The 18,394-nt window shown below is 43.9% G+C and overlaps 2 protein-coding genes across 2 annotated transcripts; both read right to left on the bottom strand.

Annotated features, from left to right (window-relative positions):
- Positions 1-11,711: 11,711 nt before the first annotated feature.
- LOC120845335 (carboxylesterase 1C-like) lies at positions 11,712-15,286 on the bottom strand. The gene is made up of 2 exons (XM_040217175.2): positions 15,015-15,286; positions 11,712-11,889 (listed from the first exon to the last, which is right to left on the bottom strand). Exons 1-2 carry the CDS (start codon positions 15,284-15,286, stop codon positions 11,712-11,714), a joined length of 450 nt encoding a protein of 149 aa, XP_040073109.1.
- A 244-nt stretch (positions 15,287-15,530) lies between these two features.
- LOC121838185 (acetylcholinesterase-1-like) lies at positions 15,531-16,615 on the bottom strand. The gene is made up of 2 exons (XM_042294269.1): positions 15,617-16,615; positions 15,531-15,539 (listed from the first exon to the last, which is right to left on the bottom strand). The coding sequence occupies exons 1-2, from the start codon at positions 16,613-16,615 to the stop codon at positions 15,531-15,533; spliced, it is 1,008 nt and encodes a 335-aa protein (XP_042150203.1).
- Between the last annotated feature and the right edge of the window lie 1,779 nt (positions 16,616-18,394).

Consider the following 18,394-nt stretch of genomic DNA (forward strand, 5'->3'; position numbering starts at 1 on the left):
GTGCGTGGACCTGGGGGGCTATGTTGCACGTTTTGGACTCCCAGGAGACAAGGGAAAGGAAGTGACGTCAACAACGCTCTTTGGATGTTGATTGGTGGAGTCGCGGATGACGCGTTGCGTGGTGCTGCTAAGATATGTTCATTCACAGCTACGTAACTTCCTTCTCCCTAGTCTCCTGGGAGTCCAAAACGTGCAACATAGCCCCCCAGCACTGCTCCGAGGATAGTTCTAACGAGCCGGTGCCGCTGTCACTGGATTGGGTTTCTTCGTCCAAGAACCTTTCTCCGCCTCCTCCTCCTTGACACTGAGAGCTTCTTGAATGATTCTGATTGAGCTGTCTCCGGTCGTGACAGTACACTGTCGAAACCGTTGATGTGCGTCGTAAATAGTGTGTGTAGCTTTGGGACTAATGAAAAAGAAAACAGTTTTTGCATTCTGCGAGTTTTTCTGAATTTGCTTATATCTTCCCTCAAAACGCGAGCATTCGCCAGCGTACTACAAAAATTAAGATGCGAGCTGCACGCGGTAATAATTTCTTATGCATTTTTGTAGCGCAGACCGCGAAAGGAGTGCATCTGCCGTAGTACCCCCCGTCAATTACAGCCTTCGTTCGCTGCGAGAGACGGCAAGAAAGCACTCTCTCGCCGACGGCGACCGCATTCGTTTTAAAGGGTAAACCGCATGTAACCGATTTACCGAGCGACGGAGACAACGACGGGCGACGGCGATTTCTCATGGTCACCCGTTGCGTCCCTCGGTTTTCTAGTTTCTGCGAAACGTCGCTCATCGCCTTGGCCGTTTGTTCCCGTCGCTTTCATCCGGTCTTCCTAGTCGTCCAACTGGCCAAGCGACTGCGAAGAAATGACGTGCTGATACACGACGACAAGTTTGAGCACTAAAATGGTCAGTATAAAAGACCTAAGGGCAGTCAAGGAAGTTAGCGGGGAGCACGACGTGAGTGACCGTTTTTCTGGAGTGAGTGTGAGTGTGAGTGTGAGGGTGAATGCGTCTACTTTAGCGCTTCTCCTACAACGTGAATATCCTACTCGCCCAAGCATCCATTCTAAGTAGCGGGGAGGAAGTGGCCGAGTGGGCTAATGCGTCTCCGCTCGAAAGCTTGTGCTGGGAACCTGCTGGGTTTGATCCCTCTGCCCCCGCCCGTGATTTAGCAATTAGAGCGATTCAGTGAGCATGTATTTGAGTTAAATGCATTCTGCCGATTTTGTGATAAAAATGTAGGTGTGCGTGCCTACATGTATCTGCTTGCAAAGCTGGGAGAATTAAAATAATCTTCCTTTTTTGTGTACGTTTCATTGGACGATGACCAGCGCCTCCTGGAATACACATTTGCAGTTCCAATTTTTGTTGCTCCTGCCACCTGGTGGTATATGGCACAACCCCACACCTTTGTTTTTCCAACGGAAATCACGTGACTATATGAGTCTCCGGTCTGCCGTCGGGAGGTAGCCCTAGTTACTATACTACGTTTCAGCTTCGGTCCGAGCGTGGCCGATATTATGAGCCGAAGGGCCGATCAAACAGCGAAAGAGGCACAACGTCATGGCGTGCTCTCCGCAGTTGATAGGACCAGCCGGTATTCGCCGTCTCTCTGTGCGCACTCCTCCGCCGGCTACTCCTATCAAGCGCAGAGAGCACACCATGACGCTGCGCTTTTTGCGCTGTTTGATTGACCCTTTGGCTCATAACATCGACCGTGCTCGGACCGAAGCTGAAACAAAGTATAGCTTGAGGTAGTAAACTTTGCGGCTAGGAACATTTACTAGCTTCTTGACCTAGTAACCGTTACTAGCATTACCGTTACTACCTAAGGTTACTAGTTACCTAGTAACATATGTGAAAAGTGGCTACTAGTTTTTACCTAGTAAATACTACTAGCTTTTTTTTAAGAGTGCACGCCAGTATACGATGGTCTTTCCGATAAAAACGAGCAGGGGTGGGGATCTTGCCCAGGACACCTGAGTTTCGCAGCGCGGGTTTCGGTCCACAAGCTCCGAGCTAGTGCGCGGTAGATCACTCGGCCACTAATCCCCAATCTTCGAAAGGATCGAAAACCTAACCTCTTCGCAGTTGCTGCTGGAACCTGTCCGTTGCTTCCTCTGAATTGTTTGATTTAGACGGGTTGGCTTGCAGAATATTGAGGTGCTATTCCGTTTCTCGGAGTTTGGCTTTTTTTTTTTTTGAAGGCCATTTATTTATGGTACATAGTGGTGTAGATACCGGTCGGGCGAACACTTTTTGGTGGGGGTTTTCCTTGTAGTAGGTGAAACTGCCGTGCACTGTCGAAATCGGAACCTTGCGATTCGGCACTGAAATGAACATTAGGTTTGCTTTTCAAGTTCTATGTTCATTTCACCCACCATTCATTCAGCTTGATCATTATTTGTTGAGTGGACGGGTGCGCTGGATTAGTGTTTTTAACAGAACATTGAGTGCCGTTTTCTTTTTTTATTAAATACGCACCTATTTCATGCGAAACAAAATTTGTGACGTTGTTCAAGAATAAGATTCATGGCATGTAAAAATTATCGAATACAGTTTACTGCTCGTCGTTCATAGCTGTCGACGAGCTTGATTACATCGGCCTCTCTCCGAGCTACTTACTGAAAGTATTGACGATAATTAGGTATAATAGCCTTTGATTGCTCCACGGAAGTTTATTTGTATGTGCTTCGAAGGTCGAGTGGCCACACAGTAAATATTTTAACACCCAAAATCGTGTTAAAAGGGTGTTTGTTTTAACCAACACCCTTCCTACACCCTTCCTACACCCTTTTTACACAATTTTGAGTATTGGTGGGTGTAACAGGGGTGTACGAGAAGGCTTACACCCTACATACGCCCCTCTTACACCCCTATCACACCCACAATTTGAAATATGCTCAGGAAATCGTGTTAGAAGGGTGTAGGCACTCGTCGCAACACCCCCCGTTCATAACGTGTAGGAAGAGTGTGATGGACATATGATTTCAAGGAGTCGGAGTTAATCACGTCGAAGAAACCCTTGTCTATAAGAGGAACCGGTAAGGACATCGTGACATCGATTGATCGTCATCGCGGTATAGCAGCATGTGCCCCAAAGCGAGGAGCTAGCTATGAAATGAGTCGGAAAAAAAATGTCGCCTGCATTAGCAAGCTCGAATTTTTATCTAATACGTGCTTTAAGCGGTGGATTTTATACTTTGTGCAATACCAAGACGTAGCTCAAATTGCTTGGAATTATGTAGCGATGCATCGGTCCGGCGTCCTGTCCAAACTTCAGGACATCAACAAGAACGTGCAAGCATGCGCGTCACATTAATCTTACACACATCCGCTTTCCCCTCTGTTCGGTCAATATCATTGTCATCGACGCCGTTCTTCTTCACGCGAGAGGAGAGGCCATTTGTTCCTACCGGTTTTTGCCCGAAAACCCGGCGCAAATGACGATGAGCAGTGCTCTATGCTTCCGTCCCCGGTCAAGTGGTTAACGGACGTCCACAAACTTTTCCTTCACGCGGTGTGAGACGGGCGTAATGTTGATACTGTCGATTACACCCATGATTTTATAACCGTCCATGTTTATTGCTTTGATGAAACGGTTGCTGATGTACGGCGGTACCAACATCGAATATAATTAATCGCCACAAAAAGGCGCGTATGATTAGGAAGTGAGAATGTTTTTTGCAACTCCGATCGAACTCTTCGTCTGAGAGGAGCCGAAAATTACGTGTCGCGTGTGCATCAGTTTTATCAGTTCAACTTCGATTTAAAAATCACCTCTGCTCGCAAAAGGTGACCGAAGACATGTAAATATGCAGCCCAGGCAACACTCCGTATGTCGCCGATATTGGATGTATTCGAAAAGATTGTGCCCACACCATTTTGGTTTAGCCAATATTTAACAAATGGGATGAGTCGCGCCAACGATATCCTGACATGACGTACGCGACGCCGTTTTTAGTTGAGTGTTGAGAGTATCCTGCGTGAATCGGCTATGCCGGAGAGGTATTTCTATTTATTTTCCGCCTAAAATGCGACGTTAAAAATAAAAAAAAAATTAGCCAAAACGGAATTTGCTTGCTTTTAGCCCGAGAAGTCTTTCTCGGGCAAAAAGCGAGCAAATTCCGCTTTGCTTAATCTTTTTATTCATTTTCTTTTTAACTGCGCTGAAGCTTGGAACAAACAGTGGCGCCTTTTTTGGGTAGCACAAACTCACCTGACTGAACCAATAAATACACTTATAAAACACATAAAGAAAAAAAAGGAAAGAGAAAGAAGAAATTCAAACGCATAAACAAGACGACGATCAACGAGTTCTACCCAGAAAGCATAAGCCACTCCCCGGCTCCACACTTTTTGAAAGGGAACGGCCACTCGAACAACAGCAACTTCAAGGTCCCACATACAAGGCGACCCTCCCTGTGCAGCCCAGGAGGCAGCAGAGGGAGATTAGCAGCTTTGTCCACCCCCCTTTGACCTCTTCTTCTGATAAGCCTCCCCACTTTCTTTTGTGTCCGTGTGGCTGTGAGCGAGTGCGAAGGCCGCTTCTAGCGAATCGGAGGTGTGGAGTGAAACACGTGACCGCTCTCCGTAGGACAAAAACGCTTGGACGAACATTTGTCACGCGACTCGCTCTGACGCGCTGATGGCTTACTGGGGTCATAGCCTTCGCCGTTTGCCAGTTTATGGTGAGTTGTAGGGACCACGTAAGTCCGGTTTCCAAAAAGCGTCCGTCAGTGTTCTCTTTCTCGTGCAAGCAGGTCCTCACGAGTTCCATTTCGCGACTGTGGTTTTTCGTCGTGAACGGCCGGAATACATCTATGCCAACTTTTTAATCTATTGGCCATTTATTTCGTCGGAGTCTATGGAATTATTGTGCTGTGTTTGTTGGACGAGTTTCGACAAAGAGCTGCTCATCGGCGGACGCGAGACTTCCGTTGAATGTGATCGACCGCCTTCATCCTCGACATTGTGTTTGCGGTGTTTCGTGCTGCCCGAATCGGATTGTGCATCTATCTCGACAGAGAGCTGCTCATCGGTGACCGCGAGGCTTCCGTTGAATGTGAGCGACCGCCTTCATCCCCGGCATTGTGTTTGCGAATTGTTCTGTGCTGCCCGAATCGGATTATGCATCTATCACGGATTACATGAGATCGCTCTCTTATTTGTAAGTACTTTGCAAGCATGCTTAAAAACATGAACTGCCACTTGTGTCCCAAGTGACTTCCGGTCGTTCCGTTTTTCCAAGCCTGTCGAGTTTTGCTTACGTCACCAGTGCTAGAAAGAATAAATGTCGCAAGCAGGGTTCTCCCCAGGAATTTCTGAGAGGTGGACATTACCGGGGGGGGGGGGGGGGGCTAGAAAGTAACACCCCTTTTTAGGGTGTTAGACATTATTCACACCCCTTTTTAGGGTGTTAGCAATCACACCCATGACTAAGGGTGTTAGAAAAATCACACCTTTATTCTAGGGTGTGAGAATATCACACCCTTTTTTTAGGGTGTCTGAAAGTCACACCCCTTTCTTAAGGTGCTACGACTTACAACCATTTCCTAGGGTGTTCTGTTACACGAATAAGGGTGCTCCCCATAGGACAAGCCATTTACACCAATAAGGGTGTTAAAATTTTAAGTGTGCAGGGTACCGGGATAGTTGGTATGCGGCATTTTCAGCGCCTCCTCGCGTGCAGCTTGTGATAGAGAACCCGCGCTTCCCACGTTACACAGCCATTGTGTGTGGCCAGTTTGTGTTTTCGACGTTTCTATGTTGAAAAAGCATGTTGTTTCCAAGTTATGTTAGTTGCGTCTTGCTGTCCTTGACAGAGTTTTCACAAAGTCGCGTCCTCTTTAGTCAGGCGTTCGATGAGCTTACCTGCCAAAAGTGGGCTCTCCCTAGCATCGTGTAAGAGCGCATATCCTAGAGTTAGCGGTTCCTACGTCACACCCTGCAACTGCAGCCGGCTCAGCGCGTCCGCGTTTTGGTGCTCCTTGCTCTTGGTATAGCGTAAATCGTAGTTGTAGCGGCTAAGTAGAAGCCAACAGCGAGTCATGTGATGTTAGGGCATTACCAGCCGCTGTCGAAGTTGACTTTTTATTCTTAATAAGCATTTATGACCAGTGTAAACATTGATGTCGTCCGACGACGACATTTCATTGTTTCCACGTCTCGTCGCCGGAGGTGTTTTAATAAAAAAAAATAAAAAAGCACACTCTTCCGATTTACATAACAATATCAACATTTTATAAGTATGCATGTCGCTTCCTATGCGGGAGACATCATCAGTGCAGCCTTAGAACAACCCGACTAGCTAGCAGCCACTAAACGCTAGCTTTGTCCTTTTCTTCGTCTGCAGCTCTGGTTCCGACGATTTCTTCGTACATGGCACAAGGGAGACATCATCTTTACGGCACCCGTTTCAACTTATTCTTCGTCCGTAGTAAATGTGATGCTAAATGATGGCTCTAAGTTATTTCAGGGTGTCGGTGTACGCGACGGGGAGGGGGCCGCGGTTAGAATTACAGGCGGATGAGTCGCAACAAATACACCATGATTCGCGATATCGACTGGGGCCCCACCGTTGTTCACGAGCCAGGGTAAAAGCTTTCACGAGGGCAAAAGTGTGACCAGTCGTGCAACAAAGGTCCACCAGTCCAGTTTTTGATATTGTGCCGTGTTTTGCCTATCCACGTCTCTTCTGTGCTTTTTGAGGCAGGTACTCTGTTTTCGGCCGGTTTCTGTGATGTAAAACTGGTCGCAGTTAGCCACTCGAGTGCCGAAAACGTGCCCATAAATGCCAGAACAAAACCCCTGAACATGCGAAAGTTTGGCGTGTCTTTGTTATGCGACGACAGTCAAAACAAACAAAATAAGCGGAAAAAACAAGACGGTCAGATGTCATCAGTTTAATGGATCATCGCCATATGCTTAAAAACATAACGCCCTTGCCGCCGCTGCCGCCGCCGCCGCCCCCGCCACCGCCATTACCGCCGTCACCATCGCTACAACACCCACCATTACCACCAGCAACACCAACACCAGCCCCAACACCAACACCACCACGAACCCTAACTTTAACACCAACACCACCACGAACCCTAACTTTAACACCAACAACCACACCACAATAACCACCATTACAACTATCATGCTTTGATCTCAGATGCGCTGAGTTTAAAACGGGCGTAGTTCAACAGAGCCAAGGTCACTTTGTTTTCAATATTGCCAGAGCCACCAAAACTTTTACGCTCATCATCGCCAGGCTTTGACGGGTATCAATTTAAAAAAAAAACTAAAATACAAGACACGCACAGAGATGCGCTCGCGTCTGCAACCCTTTGCTTAATAAAGGTATTCGTAAGGAAACCTGAGCCCATCATTTCAGCGCAGTAATCGAACTATCAGGCAGTAAGCCTCTCTCTGGCACATGTTTGACGATGTGTGTTCAAAAGATGCCTGATGTGAGCCGAACTATCAGGAAGTGAAACCCAACTTTGACGCTTGTTTGGTGACTGGGACCCAAGGCTGCCAGAGGGCAACATAGCAACTACAAGGCATAAAGCGTCACTCTGTCACTGCTTTGGCTATTTTTTTTTCAGAATTGCCAGATGAAAGTTGGGCTATCAGGAAGTGAAGCCTAACTCTGGAACGTGTTTGGAGATATGGAGCTAAATATGTCATGTAACAGCCGCACTATCTGTATGCCGATTTATGTTTGAAGATGCCAGATGATAGCTCGACTACAAGGAAGTAAAATCTATTATCACTTGTTTCGCCTATAGTGACCAGACAACAGCTAAAGTACCTAGCAGTATGCGTAACATAGAACTCTGACTCTTATTTTGCTATTTTGTCACAAAAATGTCACAATACATCGGAAACGCCAGGTGGTAAAGCCTAACTCTGCCACTTCTGTGGGAGATTAGGTCTAAGATACCCAGACTCTTGCCAAAGACGGCCAGGTTTTACCCTCTTTTAGCTTCGTTGGAGTTTTCAAGACCCCGAACTTCAAGAGAAAAAAAATTTCGGCCCAGAGATTTTTGCTAACTAGGGTTCTATTTTCAAACATAAATACTGCCCCCAGCACGAAGAAGGGGCGCCTATCCGAAATACTTGAAGATTTGAGATTACTCTAACCCCCGATGTAAAAAATAAGGAGGCCAACGTGACTTTGCCAAGTAAGTCTCGACCTAGCTAACTCAAATATTCTAGACTGAACATTCTCGATACCTAACGCAGTAGATAAGTAGACGCGCTCGGCTCTCCCGACTTACTTTCAGTACGAAGAGAGATTAACTCTCGCAGTCTCGCTCAAGTCATGTCTCACACCGACGCCACGACGCCGGCTTGTTTTGCGGCGCTCATTTTCTCTCTCGTTTCTGACACAAATTCGCAGATTAATCCTGTATTTCCACTTTTACGCTGATCAATCTGTTTCCATCTGCGACAATATTAATCACATCTGTACGCGTCTATATAGTTTTCTGTTAAAAAAAAGCACATCCGCTGAAAAGCCAAAGTTGAAAAACTTTTGGTAGTCATTTTTTTGTATTTGTTTATCACAAAAAAATATCAATCTTATGCTTCTGAAATCCCGTATGATATACGAGGTGTGGCAGAAAAGTAAATATACTAATTTTTTAAGCATATATTTTATTATTTTGAGAAATCAAGGTCATTTCCTTCAAACTAATTCCCTTGGGCAGCTACACACCGACGGTGGCGTTGTTTCCACTGTTTGTAAAAGAGCTGGAAGGCTTCTCCGTGGATGCCTTTCTACTCGGTTACGCTCTCCTTGATATTATTCAAAGTAGCAATATGGCACCCTTTCAAGTGGTCTTTGAGGAGGGGGAATAAAAAGATGTCACAAAGAATAAGACCCGGCTTATAGATTGGCTGTAAAACCACAGAAGTTTTTTTTCTGTCAAATATTAATTGATGAGATTGCCATTTTACATGGGGCGATTTCGTAGAGCAGGATATAAGTGCGTGTAATGTCGCACAGGTGCCACCCTCTTTTTGAGCCTTTGAAGAAATTCTGGTTATGAAGTTTGACCCAGTTTGTCCTGGAGCCACAAATTCGTTGTGGACAAACCCCGCAATGTCACAAAAACAGAACAAAATAATATTGATTTGGATTTTGATTCAATAGCACAATGTGGTCGACATTTTTCGGTCCATTTTTGTTAATATGCGTCACAAACACAACTTCAGTTGACACGCTCCCGAGAATCGCATAGCAACTGTAGCAAGTTCAAACTTATACTCTCTACAGCAGAGGCTAGCCTAAATGCAACGTGAAAAGTGAAGTAAAAGCGTGTTTGGTTTGAGTACAGTGTTGACAGTCTCATGGATTATTTGCCACACCTCGTGCAATATATTGTCTGTTTTATTAATGCGAAAGCATTAACTCACTCATGAAGCGAGCCGACGTCATCAGCTTTGAAACCATTCAAAACCGCGCATTAATGAAACCCCGCGCAAAGCTAATCAAAGGCACCTGTTGTATTTCGACCCATTGGCTGGCGCTCGTCGACGAGGCTCCCATTGCCCGCTGCGCGTCAGTTTGAGTGGTGTCGTCCTGACTGTGTTATCGTTGATCACGGCGTTCGCTCGCCTTTTCTCGGTTGTACGGCGCGTGGGAATATATACGACGCATGGAATAAACCATGGGGTTCGGTCTGCTGGGAACTACGTTGCTGTCTGTTCCTTCCTCGCGCCGCAAGGCACAGGACAGTTTGAACGATCCCTCACCCGATGGCGCTGCGTGTCAACGAGGCAGAGGCTCCACCGTTCCATGCCCAGGGTCGGCGCGTTGTACGCCGCAGGTTAAAGAGAGCGAAGAGTGGCGTCCGTGCATTCGCATTCAGAACTCATAAAAAGTGCATAAAAACCGACGACAGGACTCGAGATTCTGCAAGGCAGAAGATCCTCCTGCCCACGGGGGAGGAGGAAACAGGCAACGGTGGACAGGGTAGAAGGGGGAAAGCAGGAAGTAGGGGAAAAGTGGAAAGCGCGAACTGCATGGTCGTTGGTCTTTAAGTGTACCTCGAGCCTTTTTTTTTTACTTACGGGTTTTATCAGGAGTCCTGGTGTGTGTGGTATCAATATGGTAGTAGTAGCCCGTCTTCTATATTCCAGTAAACTGACGAAAGCAAATAGGCAATTAAGGAACGCTGAGCAAAGCACTCAACGACAATTCAGAAAAGGGAAAGCAGTAAAGCACAAGATAGTATTATTACATTACACGAGCTCTGCCAATGAACCGGAGATGAGCGCTTTTCTTATATATCCTGTGAAACCTAAACTCAAGTATAAACCATGAGGTTGCAACTGCCATGAATGCCATCAAGTGTTCGAAAATAGACGAAATGATTGATTTGTTGTTTGTTATTTACGCACCTTTCTCAGAGACCCGGTTTGAGCGCTCATATATTATGTCTATAATGCAGCGTTAATAATGGAACATTAGGAGCTATTAATATTATTTGTGTCCTAAACATGTTTTTCATAAAACAAAATTATACAAAAGAACCTTGAATAAAGGTACATAATCAACAGCAATAAAAAGACAGAAACGGATGAAAATATTTATTCGGTACGAGAATCCAGGTGTCTGGTGGTATCATTTATTTCTTTACAAAAGCAACATGAAGTGTCAATGCATTTTAGCAGGTAGAACTTAACTTGTATAAACACAGAAGCTCATTTAGGTGACATGAACAGGTAGCAAGGCAGTACATTTAGATCGTTAAATACCAAATCAAACTAAAAAAAGAACAAGTTAAAAAACAGTTCATCTCTGAAAAAAGCGATTCTTTTTTAATACTTTAATGGCAAGCTAAGGCAAGTGATTTAACTGTCCGATTTGTGGTGAAATTAATAATAAAATGTAATACTTCGAAAATATATCAGAAGAATAGTTTGCAGCGGGAGTTGTTTTCGTGTTTTTCGAATAAACTACACCAAGGAAAAAATAAATAAGAGACAGTGTGTAAAGAAGTATTTTATTTAAATAATGTTCGAAATTTTGCGATGACAATGAAGCTTCCATCGAGCGGGCATTCTTGCTGCCTGAAGCAACCTTCAATCAAACTCACTCACAATTTTTTCTCAATTCGCGATACACCATTCCTCGAGTTGTTTTATATACTATAACACAATATCATTGGCCTAGGTAGCGCATGAAAAAACATAGTTCAGTATTGTTTTATAAATCCATATCAGCGATGGAAGCCATCACCTCATCGCCGCCTATGACATATCGCAAACATTGGATTTGTAAGGCGTGGCTAAAGTGATGGGTGACACAACGGATATTCGCAGTTACATTTGATCAGAGACGTCTTCTAGCGGGCGCTCGACGACTATCAAAGTTGAAGAAAATTCTAGCACGGCTGATCTGGTCTGCCTCTACATGGTGTTTTTAAATGTTGCCATGAAAGGACTATGTGCTAACCGTTCAACGTTTTAATACTCTGCTGCTGTACCATTTATTGTATTTTATTGTATTTTGACGATGAGCTCTCGAGCACTACATTGTGATAGAGTCTCACCGGTTTTCATGTCGACAAGAAATACGCTAGGTAAAAACTTTTGCTTCCAAGTTTAAATTTTCTGTCTGTGCGAGCAGAAGTTACATCATAAAAGTAAGCGCTTAACTGTAGCGGTTATTTCCCCTCTCGTTTAGTAGCGAACTAATTTTCGGAGATATTCTAAAAAAGTGGGGTTAATCGAGAGACTTTGCTATCACAATTTAATGATAGTGCAGCGACACAGTTTCGGTTTGGTTCCGTATTGGAGTAGCCTGAATGGCGATGTTCTATCACTGCAAACCCTGCAGCTTTTGAGTACTCGGGCCACTGGCTGCCGTCCTCCAGTAGAGGTAGCTTCCTGAAATGAAAAGCTCGAATTATTACGAACATAATTTAAATAACAAAAGGACATCGAACACTGTGCGATCTAAATCAGAGGAAGTTAACGCTGCAACGACGTGCGTGAGGCCTTTCGACGTGGTCAAACTTCCTATAAAAAAAAAAAAAAAAAAAAAAAAAAAAAACTTTGCGTGCGCTGCCTTGGGCGTGTTTCTTTCTTTTATGATGATCCTCTCACATAAGTTACACAAAAACTCTCTGCATAGGTTTTTGAAGCATACATCCATGTGAAACAATCATGCATGTAACATGCGCTAGGCATGTTCGCAGATAATGTTATCATCTCTGCAGCGAACAACATGATTTTTGTCACACGTTCGAGCTGTGTGATTGCTGCTCTAGGTGGCACAGATCTTTCGTGACTGCGCGCTTCTAGAAGGTAGTGCTTAAAATGTAGAGCTTTCATCGCTGATTTCTACACCCGAAAAATATTGTTTTGAAGTCTCATATGAATTGCTTACTTTTTCAAAGTGTTGTAATACGTGGTGACGCGTACTTACTTATCTGCACGCGCAGCGGCCCCATATTCTCGACTTAAAAATAGAATGACACATGTAACCGTGCGTTATTATTTTGTCAACAGTGGTCCTTTTTCAACGTGTCCGGCCTCGAACATTGGTGATTTCTTAGTACAAGCTTACCGTATGTGTGCTTAACTAGTATTAACAATTGTAGAATTAAAAAAAAAAACAAAAAAAAAACACTATCATTTGTATTCACTAGGCGCCACGAGCGACTGGTGACGTCATCGACTAAAATGATCACATGTCGAGCGACAATCGCCGCTAAGTGAGCGCTTGGTAGTCACCGGTCGTGTTTAGGGCCTAGTCGCCCCGCGCGGCTAAGAAGTGAACTAACAAATCTTAGTCATGGAGTAGGGATAGATTGTTCGGTGTTTTGTGGGTGACTCTCAGCGCCATGGCCGACTCGTATCACCCCTGACCGCCAGCGCTAATCAAGAACTTACTGTTTTGGAACGCGGGTGCGCACATCTTGGAGAAATTGGGGGTACAAATATTGTTTAAATAGACATGTTCAACGTTCAGGGACACCGCTAAAAAGATCTCAGCAGGGCGCTGGACGGCGAGAGAAGGCGCATTTTCGGGCGCTTCCATTATTGTTTAGGTCGCTGGTAATACGGCTTTCGTGTTCCCCTCTTGCGTTATTTTTTTTGTTTTGTTTTGTAAAACACTGTTTTGGACGATTAGCCTCTCATTGTATTTATTTCCTGAAATACATTTGAATATTAGTTTTTTCTGCAATTAAACACCCATTTGCGCAGCCGAGTTTAAGTACACGTATGCGCGACCAATCTTTTTATGCCACTACCGCTTGTTTTGACTAGGGCAACCCGCTCTCTTCGCACTCGTGAATACCGCAGAACTAGTCGATCCTTAGTCGCCGATTTTTTCTATTAGTTGTGACTACTTAGAAGCGACACTAACCTAAAACAGCGCTTGTTAGTCACGAATGGTGAATACGGCTGTAGATGCATTTGTCGTCGATCAACATGATTCGTTCCTGTAAACCATTTTAAACCTCTTCATTCATGTGATCAGTAACTTATACATTTTTGCTGCTGTATCGCGCCGTCCAGTAAAGTTGTAAAGGAAGGTGACGACATTTGTACTGACGCAACTATGGACAATTTTAGAAGTTAACGTTCTTCAAGGGCAGTGCAGAGCATTCTCATTTTATGAATCTAAAAACTCTGGTTAAAAATAGAAGCATTCCGCAGTAAAAATTACTTTTGAAGACATATAACGCATTAACTGCAGTACTCAGGAATCGATCATTTATATTTGATTAAACGACAGTTAAACGGTTGTTTGCCATAGTGAACCTCTTGTTCAAATCTCCTGGCTTAGACATTGTGATAAAAGCAATGGATTTGCAATCGCACTTGATGACATTTATGGCATGGGGCTCTGTAGTTTTGGTAGAACTGCAATGAAGCACTAAAGGAAGAGAGGGAGAGGGGGGAGGAGAGAAAGAGAAGGGGGGACGGAGGGACGTTTGCAGAAGTGAGAGAATCATGAGAAGAGAGAAATTGTCCCCGTCTGAGTGCCTAAAATGCAACGCACCCCAGAAAGAAATTTTAGGGAAGTCCTCTTTTACAAAAAAAGGAGGAGCTCAATAAGTGCTCATTCTAATTCATAACAAAAAGCCTTGCCACAAGACACTATGTGTACTTCACCATCCAAGTAAATAAGAAATTATTACACTTCAATTCCATGTACTCCCTTCAATAAAAATAGTCATTTTCTGACAAGCGACACAGAACAAATCAATTGGACCTAGATTTACATATTACATAATAATTGCTGATTTATGATAAAAACACTCAGACGCAAAGGGTTTTAGGGAGCACAAGGACACAATGCATGAATTATTAACTCTTTTATTATTTTTTTTTTTTTTGCAATGACAAGTTTTACGTGCACTAAATTGTACGCCTTGAATTAGCCGTTCCAGTAAACACGTCACACTACAGCCATGATTTTAAATATATCATTTCAACATTTAAAAAAGCCTTAATACCGAAGATAGCCTGCTTAAGATTGAAAGAAAATGGGGGAAGTCACGGTTTCTTGTTCGCGCTACGAGTATCGTGCGAGTGCAGGTCTGACTTGTGTGCCCCATATTCGTAATATTTATTCTAATGAACTTCTGACTATAAGGGGATGACCAACGCCGGTGGAGATATATCTTATTTTAGATGTTCTAAAAAGTTACTACCACTGCAGACACCATCACACACGCAAAGCGTGTACTTACAAAACCAGGATGATTCTTCAATAACTTGCTTTTTTATCAAAACAAGTCAATTACCGTCACCAAATCTAACGAACTTTATTGTTGAAACTTCGACACTTTCAAGGAGAAACAATACGTCTTGCGCTGTTTCACATGTAGCACATAGTGAACATCTGAAATATTGAATTATTTGTTAGTGTGCGATAGCTGTCTACTTGGACACTACATACCATAATTAATTTTTTTTTCACCATATGGACCCGGTTTTATTATAACACAACAAGCCAAGCAAGTGCATTATATATAAAAAAAAAAATTGGCTCTTACCCGTCTTTGGCGAAAGCGGCAAGTGTACCAATCATGCGAAGAGAAGTCTTTCGCTCGATGTCCGTTGCCAGCAACGGATAGAGGAATGGATATCCGAACAACATGTAGACGTCGTCAGCATGGGAAGCGTACACTCCGCTGGAGTTAACGAAAGAAGGCTTGGGCCAAAATTCTTGGAAGTAGACAGTGGCGCCTTGTTGGTCGAACAGCTTTCCCATTAACTCCATCACACAGCGATACAAGACATCGGTAAATATCTCTTTCCACCCCATGTAGTCATCTTGAGATATGTTGTAGGCACCTCCAGAAGAGGCGAGCATATAAACATTATCAAACATTGAGGGATATTTGTCCTTAAGCATGGTGGGAGTGAATTCCAATTCCTGTTCGACCACGTCTCTGAACTTGCTGTCGAAATAAGCACTTCCGTCTAACCGAGTTGTTGAAAGCATAAGACGTTTATTTGAGGCATTAAACGATTTAATTAGGGATTTTATATCACTGGGCAAAATCTCATCAAAGTAGCTGGGGGAGAACATATGCTTAGTTCTCAGGTGAGCAGCTAGAACTTCTTCACTCGTTTTTGCTCTTAGACAACTCACAGTTTCCGTCGTCGTTGCCATCGAACAATTGGCTTCATTAGCAAGCTTATTGAAGTTTTCGAGTGCAGTTTCATTCGAATTTTCTTGCAGCTTCATGAACACTGAGCCACTCATCAAGTACGCTTTCGAAAAGAACGATGACGGTAATATGGGGCTCATCATAAGGAGTCCTGCAATAATAGAACCCGTACTTTGTCCAGCGAGGACTATGTTTTCTCTGTCGCCTCCAAAGCGGCCGATGTGATCCAACACCCATCGATACGCCAAAATCACATCGTGCAATCCCATGTTTCCAGGCACATCCTGTGTCTGAGCGTTGAGAAATCCGAACGCATTGATGCGGTAGTTGGGTACTACGACCACTAAATTTCCGAATCCCGAGATATAACGGCCGTCGTAGACGTCGTAGTTGTTTCCTCCATATTCGAAACCACCACCATAAACCCAGAAGACGACTGGATACCTCTGAATTCCCTCCATGCAATCAGTCGGAACCCAGATGTTTAAATGAAGGCAATCCTCGGTAGTGTCGGATAACGAGGCCCTAAATAGTTCCTCGCCTGACGTGAGTTCTTGGCAGCAGGGGCTCCGCTTGTACGTTGCGTTGAACACTGTTTGCCATCTCTTTTTAGCCTCGGGTTTTCCGAATCGCTTTTCCCCTCCGGTGGTTTCGGCAAAAGGAACACCTAGAAACGCTATGGTGTGATGAGTACTACCAGCGTTTTGGAAATTCACTGCCGTGCCAATCACATCTCCTATGACCAAGGCCACTTGAAAACAGTTTTGGGAGCTTAGTGATCTAAAAACTGTCATTAAGGCGAAAATGGAAACGATCAAGGTGATAAGGGTGATCATCGTCGCAATCAGGCAGCACCTGCATAGAACGTACCAACAGTTAGTAATACGTTTAACGTAACTCAGGTACCTCAATATAAAATCTTCTCGCCGATTGAAACTGTGCAAATCACTGAAAGTCACCACCTTGTGTTTGTAATGCATTCTCCTCAGATAACTGCATCTATGCGATAACCGCAGCTCACATTCGTTTGTAACTAGAATTGTATACTACTCTATCTAACATAGAGATTGCAATAGCCTGAGCTGGTATGTTGTTTCACTTACCAAGAATGCTATTTTAAAGTTATATTTTTCTATATCCACGTGTATTTATCCAAGAAGGGTTATCCTATCCCCTCCAAATTTTTGGTTTTAAAAAGGAAGTTGCGAGGGGGTTTTGTTTAGCCATGGGTCTAAATGTGGGTTAATCGCAGCCACTATAAAAGAGACGGAATGAACTAATGATTCAGCTAACCCAATCAAAAAGTGTACTTCGAGTAATAAATTTTCATTTTTGGGTCATATTTTATTTGGAGAAGTAACGCACAACCTTAATATAATGCGCCTTGCCAAGAAACTAAAAGAAATCGAGGTAGGTACTGCAAAATGGAAAACATCCGCCACTTCCAGGACTAAAAATAATCGTGTAAGCGAAGCTCTATTACAGCCAGCATTGCTTGCGGAGTGTATGGTGGGTGGACTTGATGTGGTGATGCTATTAATGCACTGAGCTTAGGTTTGATGCAGTTTACAAGGGCGAAATTTCTCGCCCCATGGCTCCCGTTACGAATTGTTTATTATTCTTCGGCAGCACAAATTGACCCTATTAAAAAGGAGCGCATAATTATTTCCTTTTAAATACTTGTTCTAGTTGTTTAGGTAAATACTTTTCCTATTTTGCCTCTTATTAATGGCCAAGAGAGAAACTGACAAGGTTTCCGGGGTGCATGAAATCCCAAATCTCTTTAACGAACTGCGCTGCGGTGTTGAACTTCATTCACGTTTATACAAAAAAAAATGAAATCAGGCAACTTCTATCCGACCTAGAACGCATGGGACGAGCGGCAATCCGAAAACGTTTCTAGTCATGCAACAGCTAGAAAAAAGGCCGGCAGTGCTAAAAGGCGAACGAGTATCAATGCCCATTTTTCATGCATTTCCTCTGTGTATTCTCTACTTTTGAGGAGCATTTTTTTTTGTATCTGAAGTGTATACTTCGAGCATTGCATTATTATTTTTGAAAAAAGGATTTCTGCAACATGATCTTTTATTGTGATTTATGATTTATGCATTTCAGATTACTTAAAGTGTGGTCCGCACATCGTATTAGGTATAGTATTTTCAGGGCATTTCTAGGAATTATTTTAATAAAAGTAAGAAAAACTGGTAAGGGTATCATGGTAATCAAACCCGAGACTCAGGAACACAGAAGGGGACGAACACATCACGTCTCAAACACTGCTGAAGGTTTATTTGTCAGACACTCGTTTAAAAAGGCGAGTTCCCCGGTGCCCCAACCGATATCCAGAGTCCCGAAGGTCAAGCCGCTTCCTCCCGCAAAGTCCACGCCAGCAGCCCTCCTCGCACACACAACCATCCACATGCGCTAGGCGGCACAGAGTTTATGAAACGTCCACGCAGTTGACTTATTACACTCCACTGCCACCACTGCCTATGCGGATTGTCATGAATGAGGGTGGGACGTGGCGAAAGGTACTTTCGGAATTTTCGTTGAAATGGCTCTCGTTCTTGCCGTTGCAAAACCCTCTTTCGCTCAGGAATTTGGACGAGTTGTTGGAGCACTTGGAGGTGTTTCACCGGAAAGATTGCCGAGTGGGGTCTTTGGATATCAAAGATTTGTACTATTCATTGGACCAGTGTGTGCTGTTGCGACGTGTGAGGGATTGGCTCGAGTTAGGTTTAGGGAAATTTCAGTCAAGT

This window comes from Ixodes scapularis, unplaced genomic scaffold (genome assembly GCF_016920785.2).
Source record: "Ixodes scapularis isolate PalLabHiFi unplaced genomic scaffold, ASM1692078v2 PGA_scaffold0__279_contigs__length_252992795, whole genome shotgun sequence".
NCBI classification, from domain to species: domain Eukaryota; kingdom Metazoa; phylum Arthropoda; class Arachnida; order Ixodida; family Ixodidae; genus Ixodes; species Ixodes scapularis.

Excerpts from the sequence above, each read along its gene's own strand:
- LOC120845335 (XM_040217175.2), bottom strand. The coding sequence starts at position 15,286 with ATGGGGTGGAAAGAGATATTTACCGATGTCTTGTATCGCTGTGTGATG. Across the intron at positions 11,890-15,014 it reads GCCGCTTTCGCCAAAGACGG|GAAGCTACCTCTACTGGAGG; the intron begins GTAAGAGCCAAT and ends TTTTCATTTCAG.
- LOC121838185 (XM_042294269.1), bottom strand. The coding sequence starts at position 16,615 with ATGCATTACAAACACAAGGTGGTGACTTTCAGTGATTTGCACAGTTTC.